This window comes from Lissotriton helveticus, chromosome 9, assembly GCF_964261635.1.
Source record: "Lissotriton helveticus chromosome 9, aLisHel1.1, whole genome shotgun sequence".
NCBI classification, from domain to species: Eukaryota; Metazoa; Chordata; class Amphibia; order Caudata; family Salamandridae; genus Lissotriton; species Lissotriton helveticus.
In genome coordinates this window covers 916911340-916928786 of record NC_136070.1, presented here as the reverse complement: position 1 = coordinate 916928786, position 17447 = coordinate 916911340, and the positions used below count along the sequence as shown (strand labels likewise).

At 44.8% G+C, this 17447-nt stretch overlaps 1 protein-coding gene across 1 annotated transcript in view; it reads left to right on the top strand.

Moving 5' to 3' along the window:
• Window positions 1-17447, top strand: part of RYR1 (ryanodine receptor 1) — a 1073089-nt gene that overhangs the window by 326357 nt on the left and 729285 nt on the right. The window contains exon 27 of the mRNA XM_078661091.1: window positions 15647-15821. Coding sequence (XP_078517217.1) covers window positions 15647-15821 — 175 coding nt within the window. The remainder of the gene's footprint in view (window positions 1-15646; window positions 15822-17447) is intronic.

The window sequence follows — 17447 nt, the reverse complement described above, 5'->3', positions numbered from 1 at the left end:
CAAAGACAAAAGTTGGCAGGGAGGGGGTTTGGTTAGCAAGCTGACCAGACTGGTTAGGTGGCATGGGCAGTGGCAGCACAACAGACTGCGAAGAGAAGGAGGGAGGGGGTTGGGGCACATACATGTACAATGGAAGGTAGGGGCAACAAGCTTACCAGGCACGGCAGGCATATTGGCAGTAGCAGAACAAGGGACCATGGAGGACAGGTGAGAGAAGGCTGGGGCACAAACAGAGAACATAGGGCAGGGGAGCTGACCACAAAGGATAGGTCAGGAGGGGCAACAAGCTGACTAAAGAGGGCAGCAGGAGGGGACAGGAGCATGCACATGGAGAATGGAAGGCAGGGGGCAGGGACAGCTAGTTGACCACAAAGGATAGGTGGGAGGGGGTAGGGGCATACAGATGGGGAACCAGGGCAGGTGCAGCATTCTGGCCATGGAGGGCAGGCCAGCATGGGCAGGAGCAGCACAATGCACAAAGGAAGGCAGGATGGCGAGGGGCAAGGGCACACACAAGGAGAACATAGGGAAGGAGGCAGGACAGCAAGCTGACCTTGGAGGGCAAGCTGGCATGGCGAGGGACAGGGTGCTAACGAGCACGTTGACCGAGAATGGAGGGCAGGCAGAAGGGGAGCAGTGGCAGCAAGCCGGCCACAAAGGGCAGGCTGCAGTGAGTTGACTACCTCTGGGGGATTGGCCTGGGACAATTCCCCATTGCGTATGGCTGAAGACCTTGCGAAAGTGGAGTGTTGGCTGAATATGATCAAAAAACCCTAGACATTCACTGCTAAACCCCCAGAAGGTACAGAGACGATATAGTTAGGTATGGTAATGTGATCTTCCCTTTCATTAAAAAACTGAAATTCACTGGAATAAAAGAAAGGTTAGATTGATGTTGTAGTTAGGTGTTGAAATAAGGTAAAAACTAACATTTAAAAACCAAAACACTTCTGAAATTCACCAGAATTTTCTAAGCTAACTACAGCTTGTGCCCCCAAACTGCACTGCGTATTACCTCACATATTACATCATTCATGACATGTTAAATGACACCATTAATGACATCTCAAACAATATTGATGACATCAGTGATGACATTATCCAAGCTACTGTGACTCTAATTCCTCAATAAACCCCTAAATCAATTGACTGTATGTACATCTCAGAAGTGGAAATAGTGTAAAACTAGAGACAAGTCTGATTCACTATGGTAAAAATGATATGGTGCACAGTTTAACTCCCAGTAAAATTGTAAGTGCAAACAGTACTTCATTTAAACAAGTGAGAGTCTGAGCACAACTGGGTTGAATTGCAGAAGTATTTTACAATTGGGTTGCGGCTTAAATCAAAGCCTTGCTGCCAACCTTTGGTGAAAAAAACTAGAGCATATCCTCAGAATACATAATTCACCTGTAGATTTCTCTGCCAATGCTGGTGTTAAAGAGTTCTCATATAGTGCTATCAGCAATTTTTATGTAAACTGGAGATTTTTAAGGTGCAGATATTTATTTTCAGATGTTTGATGCAATATATGAGTCATTATACATTGTTGAAGAATGTATAATGAATGAATGTATACTTTCTTTTATAGCGCATGGCTACTCTTGAGCATCCCAGCGCTGTAAGACAAAGGAAAGTAAAGACACTATTGGAAAAGGTGCGTCTTTAAGCGCTTCCTGAAAGCAAGATGGTTTGACTCATGCCTGATGGCGTCTGGGAGTGCGTTCCATTCTTTAGCTGCATGCACCGAGAGTCGGCGGCCACCCATCCGGGCCAGCTTCATCCTGGGGACTACCAGCAAATTCCGCTGGTTGGATCTCAGAGATCTCACTGATTGGTGGCGACGAAAAAGGGGATCCAGGATAGGCGGGCCAGCCCCATGGATGGATTTATGCGCCATGCACATGGTCTTAAAAGTTATCCTTCCCCCGATGGATAGCCAGTGCAAAGATTGAAGTGCGGCTTTTGCTGAACATCTTTTCGGGACTTTCATGAGTAGTCGGGCAGCACAATTTTGTACCGATTGCAGAATTTTTATGGTCCCGACCGGGGCCCCCATGTAGACAGCGTTTGCATAGTCCAGCCGTGACATAATCAATGACTGGACTAGCAATCTTCTTGCTTCAAATGGCAGAAGGTCTAGCACTTTTTTTAAGACTCTCAGCAGCCCATAGCAGGTTCCGGCTACCTTTTTTGCTTGGTGTTGAAATCCTAAAGAGGAGTCTAGCCAGATCCCTAGGCTCTTTATATGAGTCTTGGGTGCTGGGGGAGGTCCTAGGCAGTGAGGCCACCAAGGATCAAGGTTAATTGGGGCCTTGTAACCTAGGAGCATGATGTCTGTTTTGGCCCCATTTAACTTTAAGAATGAGGAAGTCATCCACTCCAGAACCTTGGTGAGACATGGGGTCAGGTTGTTGATCCCCGGGTTTAAAACATCGTTCCTCACCAGGGAGACCACCAGCTGCGTGTCATCGGCGTAGGTAACAAGTTGGATTCCCCAGGGAAGCACCACCTCAGCCAGTGGTCTCATATAGATATTAAACAGAGTTGGGCTGAGGGAAGAGCCCTGGGGAACGCCGTGATTCAATTGCAGCTGGCTGGATGACACCTCTCCCTCAAAGACAGAGAAGCTTCTGTCAGATAGAAAGGAATGAAGCCATTTAATGGCCAATCCCGAGACTCCTGTAAGATGCAGCCGATGCAGCAGAAGAGAGTGGTTTACTGTATCGAAGGCTGCGCTGAGGTCCAACAGGACCACCGCAGCGCAGCCTCCTGCATCCACTATACCTCTGACTGCCTCCACTACTGCCACCAGGGCTGTCTCCGTTCCCTGTTTTGCTCTAAACCCGGTCTGGGTGGGGTGCAAACCTTCCGTGGATTCAATGAAGGAAGAAAGGACCCGATTCACAAATTTTTCAGCTATTTTGCTGATAGTTGGTAATAGTGAAATAGGCCTGTAGTTGGCCAGATCTTCAGGGTCTAAGCTAGGTTTCTTAAGCAAAGCTCTGACCTTGGCCTTCTTCCATTTGGGGGGCACTACACCGGAGGCCAGTGATGCGTTAATGACCTGCGTTATCACAGGGCATACTGTCCCTGATACCTGTTTAAGAACTGCCGGGGGAGCAGCATCTAACGGGGAGCCAGATTTAAGCTTACCTAGGAGACTATCCACCTCATCCAAATCCAATAAAGGAAAGGCTTTAAGATCTACTGATGGGTTAGAGTCCATGTCCAGGTCCTCCTTTTTTTCTCTCTTCCAATCATCTGGGATGTCTGTCACAGATGCAAAGCCGGAGTAGATGTTAGAAACCTTAGATGCAAAAAAGATAGCCAACTCATCACAGTGTTTCTGTGGATTCTGAATAGGACTAATGGTCCTGGGTGTAGTTGCCAGGGATTGAAAGATTTTAAAAATTTCCCTGGGGGCGTTAGCGGCTTCCATAATTTTGCTCTGATAATATGCAGCTTGTGTGGTTTGTATTAAAGTTTTGTAGGATCTCAGGGTTGACCTATATTCATTTTTCGCAGAAACTGCATAGTTCTTTCTCCACTTCCTTTCCGCACGTTTACACACTTGTTTGTGTTCCTTGAGTTCCCTGGAGTACCAGGGTTGCTTATTAGAACCCTCTCTATGCCGTAGCTCTTTTTTTGGGAGAATAGGATCTAGTGTGGTGTTGATCCACTGATCAAAAGCTTCATTAGCTGCAACCGGGTCCTCAAGGGGAACGGGCGAGCAGCTTTTGAGGGCTGACTTACAAACGGCAGTATGATTGTAAGCATTGTCCTAAAGATGTATGCCGTTCTGCTCACTACAAGAGTATGTGTAAGGTATTTTTCCAAACTACAGGGGGGTGTGCATAGGATCTGGCTCTGCATGCCTTATCAGTGGCTAATGTGAAGCAGTTGACTTAAAATTCAATGTCAGATGAGGTATTCAACAGGTACACCTTAATAAGGTAAATAGTTCTCAAATATTATTTTAAATGGTATTCAAGTTAAATAAATTACTGTTAACATTAATGTCAACATATATATTACTGTGGCAATTCACAAACGTATCTTACTCTTGTGAGTAATTTACCTTTGTAGGTTTACTCTTACATAAATTGCTCATTACATTAATGTCTACAGAGACGTTACGTTTCTTACTCACCTAAATACCAGTAAAACAAGAACATAATATTTCATTAATGTGGGTGATTTCACAGATTTGCTTCATGTTCAGCATGTTGCAAAAGGCTGACCCCATTAGTAGTGCAGAGTTTATAGAAAGTTGAATCTAAATGTACCTCGCTTCACATCTTCCAATATGAGTATAGCTAATAGCTAACTGTCAAATTCATTGGATGACGTCATCAACGATGTCATTTAACATGTCATGAGTGATGTAATGTGTGAGGACAGGACATAAACAGTGCATGGCAGGGGCACATGTTTATAGTCAGTTCACTGGACTATCAAACTGTCACTGGTGAATTTCTGTTTGTGTGATTTAAAATTGTTTGTTGGTAACTGATTTTAGCACCTCACCATAATATCACCTTACACATAGCTATTATCCTTATATCCAACTCTCTCTCTCTCTCTCTCTCTCTCTCTCTCTCTCTCTCTCTCTCTCTCTCTCTCTCTCTCTCTCCCCTCTCCCCCTCCACGGGAGAATTTGGGCAGAGGGGTTCCCAGGACACAGCTTTGATCTATGGCTTAGGGAGGAGGGGGCCCGACTCCCCCCTCCTCCCTATAAAACTGGCCCTGGGTGACAGGTCCTCTCTGAGGCACGGGGAAGGGTCCACAAATCCCTTCCCCGTAATTACTGATCTAAACGCATGGGTTGGGGTCCCCGGGGAGGGGAAACAACCTTTACAACGCAACTTTTACAACGCACTACCATTTCAACGAAACTTTTACAACGCAACATCCATTATATCGCATGCCACTACAACGCAACCATTACAACGCATGACACTAAAACGCATACCACTACAAAGTATGTCATTACAACGCATACCATTACAACGCATAACATTACAACGCATAGTACCCTTACACTATCCAACACTTACCCTACTGTTGCACCCCGTGGAGTTAGAATAGTCATTTTTACCCCTACACTATCCAACACTTGCCCTACTGTTGCACCCCCCTGGAGTTAGAATAGTAATTTTTACCCCTACACTATCCAATACTTACCATACATGCAATGTAATGTTATGCGTTGTAATGGTATGCGTTGTAAAGGTAGTATGTGTTGTAATGGAATGCGTTGTAAAGGTAGTTTAAAAAAAAAATTGTTGTAATGGCATGCGTTGTAATGGAATGCGTTGTAATGGATGTTGCGTTGTAAAAAATGCGTTGTAAAGGTATGCGTTGTAAAAGTATGCGTTGTATCGTCATACATCCCCGGGGAGGGTGACTGCATGCTCCCCTCCCCAAAATATAATTTTGGCCATGGGGATGAGGTCTCCAAGGCCTCTGTAAGGCTTGGATCGGGGCACATACTTCACCCCCATAAATTACCATATCGACCCTGGGGGATGGGATCACCAGGGCCTCCAGAATGCTCAAGAAGAGGGGGTCTGCATGCCTCACTACACAAAAAAACTACTTGCGCTGATCCCAGGCCCATCTTTTTGTTTTTTATTGGCTCAGCGGTACTGAATAAAATAAAATTACATTTTGGCCCGGAGTAGGGGGATTTGGGGGGCTGATTCTACTAGGCCTAGGGTGACAGGGTATTCCTACCCTGCCCAACAATATGTTTTTTTAACCTTTTTGCAAAAGAGATGACTGGATTCCTGAGTCCTAAAATTGCTGCTGCCACATCTTTGTTGATGTGGTGGCAGCAATCAGATCATATCTTTCGATCTGTTAGAACTGCAGATCCTATGCAGCGTGATATATACCCACATTTTGAACCTTAATGTCTCAAAAACTTCTAAACAGATTCACACCAGGTCACAAAACGCACACTTTCTGGATCAAGATCAAGCTTTCTGCCAAATTTGGTGTAATTCAGTTTAGCCTTTTTGGCTGTAGTTGTGTCTAATTTTCCTATAGAAAATTGCATGGTGAAAACACATTTTGGGACTCTCCCTTCTCCTCACTTGGGCATTTCACCCTGAAAGTTTTTAAGAGGAATCTGAGGTGGATGAATTTTTTTCCAGAAACATTTGTCAAATGGTGCCAAAGTTATATGCAAAGCAAGACAAAAAATACTTTTCTTGAGTCAGATGTACAACCATTTAAATTCTTTTATGAAGCTGAAGTTCCTCAAGATGTTATTAGAGGTCCATCTCGAGTCAGATGCCGAAGTATTGGAATTCTTTCATGAAGCTGCATGCCACAAGTCCTCACTGGAGATTCCTCTCAACTCAGATACAAGTGCTTGAAATATCAATCAGAAACCTGAGGGGGTGTCGCAGCAACCCAGAAATTTGCATATACACTCAAGCTACTCTAATAACTTGTACTTATTTTCTGTGGGATAAATAAATATACCAAAAAAAAAAATCTTATATAATGACGTGTGGGCCGAAAAAACACCGCATTAATTCTATAACATCGGGCAGTGAATCCCTAACATGCACAAGTACTTTTCCTTATTTGAGCCTATTTTTCTCAGAATCAGGCTCTTGGCAAGCACCGTGGCCCACGGCTGAAGCAAACTCTCCAAAGCGGTTAATTCTATTATTAGCCTTCGGCAGCCAAAACAAGCAGAGGTGGTGTTACCTTTAAATCAGATATATAAATAGCAATGTGTATCAACGGCCACTTATGGTGCTGAAGTCTGGGGGTATGCAAATTGTAGCGGGATCCAAATTGAAGAGAATAGATTTTGCAGAAAAATTCTTGGGGCTCAAATTTCATCTCCAACTTATATATGCCACAAGGAATTGAACCTACATTACATGGAGGACTTTATCAGGTCTCATCCATCCATATTCTGGCTAAAAATATGGCAGTATCCCGCTGCGATTTTAACAAGAGAGATAATTATAGATTGCCTTAAGTGCAATAAGGGTGGTAGTATACCCTGGCTTGTGAAGTTGGAGCACATTTTTTCTGTCCACTAGAACTGGAAGGCATAAGCACAAAATCACTCAGGGGGGCGCTGTATGACCTGTATCATAAAAAAAGACAGAACATCGAGCACTATAAATCATCGATCATTAGGTATATGCCCCTTCTGGAGGTATCGAGCATTCAACATCATATGCCACAGAAATATCTCAGGAAAAATATAGTGAGATGGAAAAGGAGCTTACTTTTCCGCCTTAGGGATGGCAGCATAAAATATTCACTCTGCTTCCCGATAGGATTTAATAGCAACATTGAGCAGTTGTGCTGCCCATGCGGTATTGGTAGCAAACAAACATTGTTACATTTTTTACTCTTTTGTAAATTCTATGCTAGATATACAAAACAGTATTTAACTCCCTATTTTAAGGCATGGGCTATTTTGGATTTTAAATTAGCATATTTTGAAATTTTACAGCTAGGAAGTGATGACTTGATTTTCCCTGTAAGCACGTTTTTACAAGCTGCGGTACGTTCACGCGCCTCCATGAATGAACTTTAATGTGCCACAAACTCTGTTACACTGCCTAATGAAACTCACTATTTACATTTGCTCTTATGATGGTCATTAACATTGCCCATAACCAAATATTTAGATGATGCTGCTAGTATTGGTAGAATTGGAAATGGGGTTTTAGTTTAATTATACTCGTTCCTTGATGCCTATCACTGTTCGATTTATTTGCACGTTATCGCACTTTATTTGTAATATACTGCAGATTTTGCACATTGGTCTAAACCTCATATTTTGCACTATGCTATTAATGCTGCTAGATTTTGTAGCTCCGTCCAACCCTTGTATTGTGATTTTATTACTGTAACCTTGCATTTGTATTGAATGATATTGTATATTTATATATTTTAAAACTTGCACTGTATTTTCCATTGGTGGTGATGAATTGTGCTTTTATGGATACTTTATCCGAATAAAGACTATTTGACTTGACTTGAAATATACCAAAATCTGATTTATAGTGAGGAGTCAACATTACAACATTACAACTTACAATAAATGTCTTGTGTTACGAAAATAGTTTATTACATCCTACTATACAAATGGAGAAGTGTCTAAACACATGTGTATGTATACATGTGCAAGGGTAAACCTCAATAATTCAAAGTGAAAGTATCCAATGGCAGGAATGGGGTGGTCTGTTGATCTCTACTTTGTGCTGTGGTGGGAGGGAGCATAATTTGAATGACATTTGAACAGGCCAAAGGTGAAAGAGTGGCCAAATATGTGTAAGTATGATATTTTTGGGAAAACAAAGGTTTGCTAAAACTATTGTTAGGCCTTATCTAAAAAGGTACGGGGACTTGCTAATTTACCTTGCTGCTGAAAGGATTTCCTTAGACTCTACCGCTAGCGGTACCCGCTTCGCGGGTCCCACATCGCCTTCAGACTCTGTCCTTCACCCGGGAGCTGCTGAGAGTGTGGACTTGGGCAGGAGGGCTGCGAGCAAGGGGTTCAGGACTCGCTTTCCCAGGAGTCCTTGGGAAACCCGCGCCCGACACACCTGGGCTGCTCTCCCTCATCGCCCCACCCCACTGGAAGGAGTTGAAGTATCCCGCTCACTGTATCTTCGTGGGACTTGCTAATTTACCTTGCTGCTGAAAGGATTTCCTTAGACTCTACCGCTCGCGGTACCCGCTTCGCGGGTCCCGCATCGCCTTCAGACTCTGTTCTTCACCCGGGAGCTGCTGAGAGTGTGGACTTGGGCAGGAGGGCTGTGAGCAAGGGGTTCAGGACTCGCTTTCCCAGGAGTCCTTGGGAAACCCGCGCCCGACACACCTGGGCTGCTCTCCCTCATCACCCCGCCCCACTGGAAGGAGTTGAAGTATCCTGCTCGCTGTATCTTCGTGAGACTTGCTAATTTACCTTGCTGCTGAAAGGATTTCCTTAGACTCTACCGCTCGCGGTACCCGCTTCGCGGGTCCCGCATCGCCTTCAGACTCTGTCCTTCACCCGGGAGCTGCTGAGAGTGTGGACTTGGGCAGGAGGGCTGCGAGCAAGGGGTTCAGGACTCGCTTTCCCAGGAGTCCTTGGGAAACCCGCGCCCGACACACCTGGGCTGCTCTCCCTCATCGCCCCGCCCCACTGGAAGGAGTTGAAGTATCCCGCTCGCTGTATCTTCGTGGGACTTGCTAATTTACCTTGCTGCTGAAAGGATTTCCTTAGACTCTACCGCTCGCGGTACCCGCTTCGCGGGTCCCGCATTGCCTTCAGACTCTGTCCTTCACCCGGGAGCTGCTGAGAGTGTGGACTTGGGCAGGAGGGCTGCGAGCAAGGGGTTCAGGACTCACTTTCCCAGGAGTCCTTGGGAAACCCGCGCCCGACACACCTGGGCTGCTCTCCCTCATCGCCCCGCCCCACTGGAAGGAGTTGAAGTATCCCGCTCGCTGTATCTTCGTGGGACTTGCTAATTTACCTTGCTGCTGAAAGGATTTCCTTAGACTCTACCGCTCGCGGTACCCGCTTCGTGGGTCCCGCATCGCCTTCAGACTCTGTCCTTCACCCGGGAGCTGCTGAGAGTGTGGACTTGGGCAGGAGGGCTGCGAGCAAGGGGTTCAGGACTCGCTTTCCCAGGAGTCCTTGGGAAACCCGCGCCCGACACACCTGGGCTGCTCTCCCTCATCGCCCCGCCCCCTCTTCCAACAGGGTGTTGTCCTATATAAGTCATCTGTGCGTCCTGCTGCGCGGGAGCGCCCGGGGCGAAGCCCGGGCAAAGGGCGGGCCCTCTGTGACCCTCCGAGGCCTGCAGAGCCTGGCCTGGGCAGGTCCCTTTGCCTTTCTATTTCCCACGGATATCTTCCTTGGTTGTTGCGCTAAGCCACCATTTTATCCTTACCTGTTATATTCTCGCTGCTATCACATATTGGTGGTTTTTATTTTTTTATAATCATTCACTTTCAATTGTAGTTTTGGATATTAGATTGGCATTTATTTCTTACTCCTCCGCTTTTCTCAGCCCACGAGTGTTTGTTACTGATTATTATGTCTACTCGTAAAACTCGAAGTCAGAGAGCGGCCAATGTTAAAACTAAAAAAGTAATTGGTACTTTAGATAATTTTATTTCGCGTACTAATTCTTTGATCGACCAGGGAATTTCACTCATGGAAAGGAGGGTCTCGATGGATCTCGCCCAAGCTAAAAGATCCTCATTAGGCAATATTGCCTTAGTTCGCTCCCCGATCAAAGGTCTAAACAGTTCTGCTCCTCTTTCCACCCAGCCCGTTGATGGACTGCTTCCCCCTATGTGCTCCTTACTACCATCCCCAGACCCTCCCCCTATGAGTACACCACCTACTGCCACCCCCTTGTTGAACAACATAGTATCAATAGCAGTTGAAATCCATCAAGAGAATAACTCTTTACAAGTGGGTAGTCCGAAAAGTGCTGCGTTAGACCCAAAAAACTTGAGTCATATGATTGATACCCCCATTCCTATTGTACAAGAGGCTTTGGGACGAATTGATAGGGAGGCTGATATGGGTGTTTTGGCGGTAGATGAGAGGGACCCTTTGGTTATTAATGATCATTTGGAGGGTGATATTGCTGATTCCGCTCCTCACCTATTATCATTGGGTGTCCCGGATGATATAACCCCCAATAGCAGCTTGGCCAGTATCCTGGACGTTAGCAGTAGTGATGAATCCTCATTCGATCAAGAGGGTAGTAATGCCTCTTTTATGAATTCTATGTCCAGCCTTATTAAATCACTACTCTTGCCTTTAGAGTCTAGACTAGCGAACATCGAACAACAGCTTGAGTCTATTCTTTTAACACAAGAACCTAAGATGGCTAATCCCGTTCCTGTTACCCCTGTTTTAACACTTTCTGTTCACAATAAGGTGCCTATTCCTAAAAAACACCCTACAGGGGCTAACACTGTTCCCAAGACCGGTCCGCCTAATATACCAATACCTGTGAGCAATAAAACCAGCACCACCCAGCCTTCTACTACGGCTCACACTCATATTGAGAAGGGTACTGCTCTTACTACCCCAGCTCCCAGTATACCCCTATCCCACCCTAAAAAGACCAACATACGCCGGAGCATCAACTTACCACCCGATGCCTGTCCTTATGTGGTAGTTCTGACTGGCATTCCTGAACTGGCTCCTGCCAGTTCAGAACCTTTTTGGACACTTAAAAACAAAATCTGTCATTGGCTAGACAGAAATGATCCCCCACCTCCTGGATTAAGCAATAAAATCCTTATGGTAGAGAGGGCCCCCTGGGTAGGTGGGAATAAGAAAAGTTTAAAGGGTGATTGTGTTTTTGTCACATTTGAGGACCCACGATTGGTAGAATTTATTTGCTCCTTTCCCCCCTGTGACAACAAGTCTGTGGTTGCAGCCAAACCCTTGTCATTTTTCTATATGCAAGAGGACCATCAAGATGCTAGGTGGAGTTGGCTGAGGTCGTCTAACACAGGGACAGGGAGAGGGAGAAATAGGAGGGAGAACCTTAATTATCAGATCCCCCAAAAGTGGGGTGGGATTGAAGAGGAAGGTTGGAATCTAGTTGGTAGGAGGGCGGGGAGACCATGGATGGGTGATTATCAGTCGAATGGAGAAGGGTTGGGTCCTCAGCTCAACCATCCTTTATTCCCCTGCTACAATCGTTATAGTGGGTTAGAAGGGGTGGACTGACTACCATCACAGTCCCCTGAACTACCCGGGGAGAGAGGGGAACCCACTTTTTTGGGCCCTCGAGCCAACAACACGGGCAGGGAGGTACCACTCAACAAGGCCAGCATTAGCCCAGGTATAACAGAAAGGGAACTTGATACTCTGACCCTATCAAAAGAATTATCCACAGCACATATTCCTATCAAGATCCTGTCCTGGAACATAGCAGGTCTTAAAAAAAATCTTGATAATCCTGCCTGGAATGATTTTATAAATGACTTCCATATATGTATGTTCCAAGAAACCTGGTGTGCCCGGCCACAATAACGGATATTCAAACTTCTTTATTCCTGCGGTTTCGCTGGGGAAAGGACGCCCGTCTGGAGGCTTACTAATTTGGGTTAAGATAGATTTAAACTGTGTCACTACTACTCATGATACCTCTTCAAATGACATTCAGCACATCTCTGTAAAAAGTCCCACCGGCAATATCAAATGTGAACTTTTTTGTGTATATGCTAGAGGTTCTCCGGGTGGTCAAATTTCACCTATACTAGAGTTGTTAGACAACAGGTTATCCTCCCTCCCCACTAGATCCAAAATATTGGTGGGGGGTGATTTTAACTGTACTTTCGAGCCCCTGGATGAGGAAGATTTTATGGGTTTAAATAATGAAGTTGGGAGCCAGTTCATACCACCTCTAGCCCTTACCCCAATCAAGAAATGGACCGCGAGAGCAATCCAGTTAAATGCTCTGGTTCTGGAACATAATTTACGGGCTCTAAATGGTCGCACTTTATCCGATCGTGAGGGAGCAATGACCTTTAATCGGATAGGCAGCCCATCACGGATCGATTATATCCTTCTGGATACTCAGTCATGGGACAATCTAGTGGATATGAAGGTCAGACAAAGGACAGAGAGCGACCATAACCCTCTATGCATGGAAATTTATTGGGGAGACAAGTTTAGTAAAAGTGGTCCTAAAGAGATGATCACTAAAGAAGTAGTTCCCTCTAACTGCAATCGCAGGCTTAAGTGGAACGCAGTTAGGTGCGATGAAGGGAAATTAGACAATATCAAGGAACTAGTCATGGCCGCACTGTGTGACCTGCCACCGGTTACTCCAACAGTCCCCCATACCTCGGGGTTAAACTTAGCAGCCAAGTATAAGAATCTAATGGGGGAGATCGGTAGGTTCTTTATTAAAAAATCTAAGGGGCAGAAACAGACTCAGTACAATCAAAGTAAGGGTAATCTCTGGTACACAGCTAACTGTAGGAAAAAAAGGAAAGCAATTTCCTTGGCTATAAAAAGCAAGGACCCAGTAGCTGTAAGACTTGCTAGACAAGATTACCGCAAAAGCATAGCGATAGCCAAGAAGACATGGGAAGAGGACCATTGGCAGGCGCTTAAGGATGCAGCATATGGGAAAAACCCCACTCTTTTCTGGAATTTAATTAATATTCTCGACAGGCGAGGAGTGGAGCCTATTCCAAATCACATCACCGAGCTCCAATGGCACTCCCACTTTTTAAAATTATATTGTGAAGGTAGTGTGGAAGGTGCGTTAACATCTCCCGCCCTGGGTATTGCTAGTACGGTTAACCCGGAGCATGGCAGTATTGATGAGACGTTCTCACCCCGTGAAGTTCAGGATGCCATTCATAAAATAATTCCGGGAAAGGCTCCTGGCCCTGATGGCGTTCCGGGGGATTTACTGTTGCATGATCCTATAGTTTGGGCAGATTTCATAGCTAGAATTATGAATCTTATTCAGTCTGGTCATACAGTACCCGATTCCTGGAAGGGTGCAGAGGTCATTACCATTTTTAAAAAAGGCGATAGAGAGGACCCTGCCAACTACAGACCAATCAGTCTAATAGATACCATCCAAAAAGTAGTTGGCAGGGTCATCATAAACCGGACAGAGATGTGGCTAATGGAAAACAATATTTTGACTCACCTTCAGGCCGGTTTTAGATGTAACGTAGGTGCAATGGACCAGGTTTTTAGATTCTGTGCTGTCTTCTGGAAAATGGTGTCAATAGCTAGAGGGAGCCTGTACCTGGCCTTTATAGATTTAAAAACGGCTTTTGACGTAATCCCCCGCGCCAAACTTTGGGAGGTTCTTTTGGACATGGGATTCCCTTGTTATTTGTTGCAGTTCATAATCAAACTACACGAAGGCAACTTTGCTAGGATTCGGTGGGGGGTTCAGGGGCAACTCACCAAGAGGATTCCTGTCAACAGAGGGGTGCGGCAGGGGTGTGTGATGGCTCCAACCTTGTTTTCTTTGTTTATAAATGGAGTGGTGGACCATCTAAGAGAGATACCGGCAGACGCTCCTGTCATGGCCGGGGAGAAAACACCAACACTCCTCTTTGCCGACGACACCCTCCTGTTGTCTAAAACACCCAAAGGTCTGCAAACACTCCTTGATCGTTTTAATGTGTTCTGCAAAGTGCGGGGGCTAACGATAAACACTATAAAAACGAAATTAATGGTTATGACCGCAAAAAGAAATCATAGGAAGATCCATCTCTCCTTGAACGGGTCACCTTTAGAGGTAGTGGATGAATTTGATTACCTCGGGGTTAGAATTGGCAACAAAATGAATTGGGATTCCCATCTGAGCAAAATGGTTCTAAATCTCAAAAGAGTATCTGGTGCTATTTTAAAGAACCAACGCCTTTCAGTGAGTAGACCTATAGCCCCCGCATTGATAGTCTATGAGGGAAAGGCGTTAGCATCAGCGGTCTATGGATCAGAACTATGGGGTACTGAGAATACTAAAGCACTGGTGGTGGCTGAGAATAAGTTCATGAGAGACTTAGTCTCGCTTCCTGTCTCAACACCTCTAAAACCTTTATTTGCTGATTTGGGTAAGAGATCAATTTGTGACATTGTCCAGCTCCGACCACTACTATTCTTGGTGCGCCTTAGGAGGACCCCGGAACTATCAAATTATGCCCTAGTGTTAGACGAATTAATCAACCTGAACGTCTCGAGCAAGATAAAGTGGTTAAACGATTTAAAGAAGCTTGTGGTTACCTTAGGTTTAAGTGACGCCTGGGCTTCTCAATATCCCCCACCTAAACAAACAGCTAAAAAACTTTATTGGGATTGGATAGAGGCTAAGGTTCTGCTAAACCCAAATTGGGGTCAATTAACGGAGACATTTTTTTCTCACAAGTTCACTATAAAGCTAGAACCGTTTCTGGATTTTATTCAGATTCCCCATGATAGAACCCTATTCCTGAAATTCAGATATGGCACTCTCCCTCTCAAAAATGTTATGGTAGGGTGGAAAGGGAGGAGGGATGAGGATAGGAAATGCCCGGGTTGTCCCTGCCAGGAAGAATCCCTAGGACACTTTCTTTTTGCATGCAAAGCTTATAAACATGCTAGAAATAAATGGTTGAAGCCAGTCTTTAGAAATCTTGGAGTTAGGGATTACAAAACAGCCCTACGAATTATTGTCTCCAATACCACTTGTATGGTTACTGTTTGTGGGGTCGCCAAGTTTTTAGCAAGTGCTTGGATCATTAGGCTAAGGTTGATGTCCCATTTGTCTACAGTTCAGATTTCCACATGAATTTTAAACGTGTTATTTCTCTATCACTTTTTAATCCTTTGTCATGATGTAGTGTTTTTAAAGAGTGTATTTTTTTTAATATATGTGTATGTATTCCATGTTGGTACTTTTATGATACATGTATCGAATAAAGTATAAAAGAAAGAAAAAGGTACGTACTGGTGTTTTAAAATGTCTTTGGTGCTTGAGATTTTCAGTTTTTCAGGACTTTGCTGTTTTCCTGGAAGTTTTTGAATCATAATGTGAATGACTGATAAGTTACAGACATGAAATAATTGCACCACTATCATTTCTCAAAGTTTTCATGCCTTAATACTATATATGTTTGTGTCTTTCAGGGTCAGCGCTGGCATATTGGCAGTGAGCCTTTTGGTAGGAGCTGGCAGCCAGGAGATGTAGTAGGCTGTATGATTGACCTGACTGAAATGAATATCATGTTTACCTTAAATGGAGAGATGCTGATCAGCGACTCAGGCTCCGATGTTGCTTTCAAAGATATTGAGATTGGGGATGGTAAGTTTCTCCTTATCTGATCTGTTGCATTGAGGATTGTATGCCCTTCCAGAGATGATGGGATACATGGCAGTGTTTTTTTAAAATGTATTTGGTATGATGGTTGTCGCCCATTGAAAGCTTTTTGTGCGAATCAAGTTTTACAGGGAATGGGATTATTTGTCTGTAGACTACACCTCTGTTTTTATTTTATTATTATTTTTATTGAAGTTTGGATTTGCAATAATAACAGTTACAGCGGAACATGTTTGCGCAATAACAGTTTTCATCATTGGACACCCAGGACATAAGCATATTGCACATTTACTATACGGTGTTATGGTCACAGTGAACAGTCAAGTTTTGTTACATATCATCTTCTGAGTGTATTATCAGAGGGGCACATAAGTTTCCCCTAAAGGCAATCCATTTTCCCCACATTCTCTTCCATTTTTTAGGGCACCCTCTGTGAGTACACGTAGCCTTTTCCACCGCCATGGCCATATCCATATCCATATCTTGGCACCAGTCTTCCAGGATTGGGAACGTAGCCACCCCCCAGTGCTTGGCAACATTTCGTTTCGCTATTGTCATACCTAGGGTTGCCTAAGCTTGCGCTGTGTGATTCATGTCTGTTGGTTCCCAGATGTTTAGGAGACATCGTTTAGGTTCACGTGGAGCAGGGTTGGCGCTGACCTGCGTGATAACGTTCATTACTGCAGTCCAATATGCTGCATTTACAGAGCAGTCCCAGAGTGTGTGATAAAAGGCGCCTGAGCCACCACACTTGCACAGACAGGACTGAACCATAATCCTCCCTATCTTACATAACGTCACTCTGGTGAAATACGTCCTGAGGAGTACCTTGAACAGTACCAGACGCAGCCTAGATGGTATTGCCACCTCCCTAGGGGATTCTAGCGCCTCCTGTAAGTCCAAGTCGTTTAGTTCGCCAACATCAGTTTGCCATTTTTTCCTCAGCGATTTCATAAGATCTGGCTGATTATTAACGATATTTCGGTATGTGAGTGAGATCGCTTTTTTTTCTAAGTATTCTGTTAGTAGTCGGTCCTCTAATGGGGGGGCCTACAGGAGGACCGTATCTTGTGGAACGGCTGCTTCAAGTGCAACTCTAATCTGTATGTAGCAGAACATTTCAGTGGGCGCCATTTCATATTGTTCTTGTAAGTGGGCAAATGTGACGACTCTATGCCCTCTCCAGAGGTCACCTAGACGTGAGATCCCTATACCGTCCCATTGTTGAAACCGCTTGCTTTTGCCCAGTTTGCCTCGCTTACCCGTGTGCCATAATGGAGTGTGCTGTGTTAGCCTCCCATTCCAACCCAAATGTCATGTCACTGTATGCCATGTGTTAACGGTATGCATGGTCGGTCCTACAAGGTCTGATTTTCGTTTATTATTAAAGAGTGCCCAATTGATCCCTCCTGGTCCTAGGTTCTGTCTATCCAGTTGGTACGCCTGGTCAGTGTGAGGCGTGTGAAGCCACTGATTAATCACTGCCAGCTACTACACCTCTTTTTGGCAAGACCATTGGGCAGATGTTTCAGTGGTTATTACTTTTACCCTACTTAGAGTGGGCACTATGCCACAGTGAAAGGCTCCTCACCTTGTGAATTTCCCTAGGAG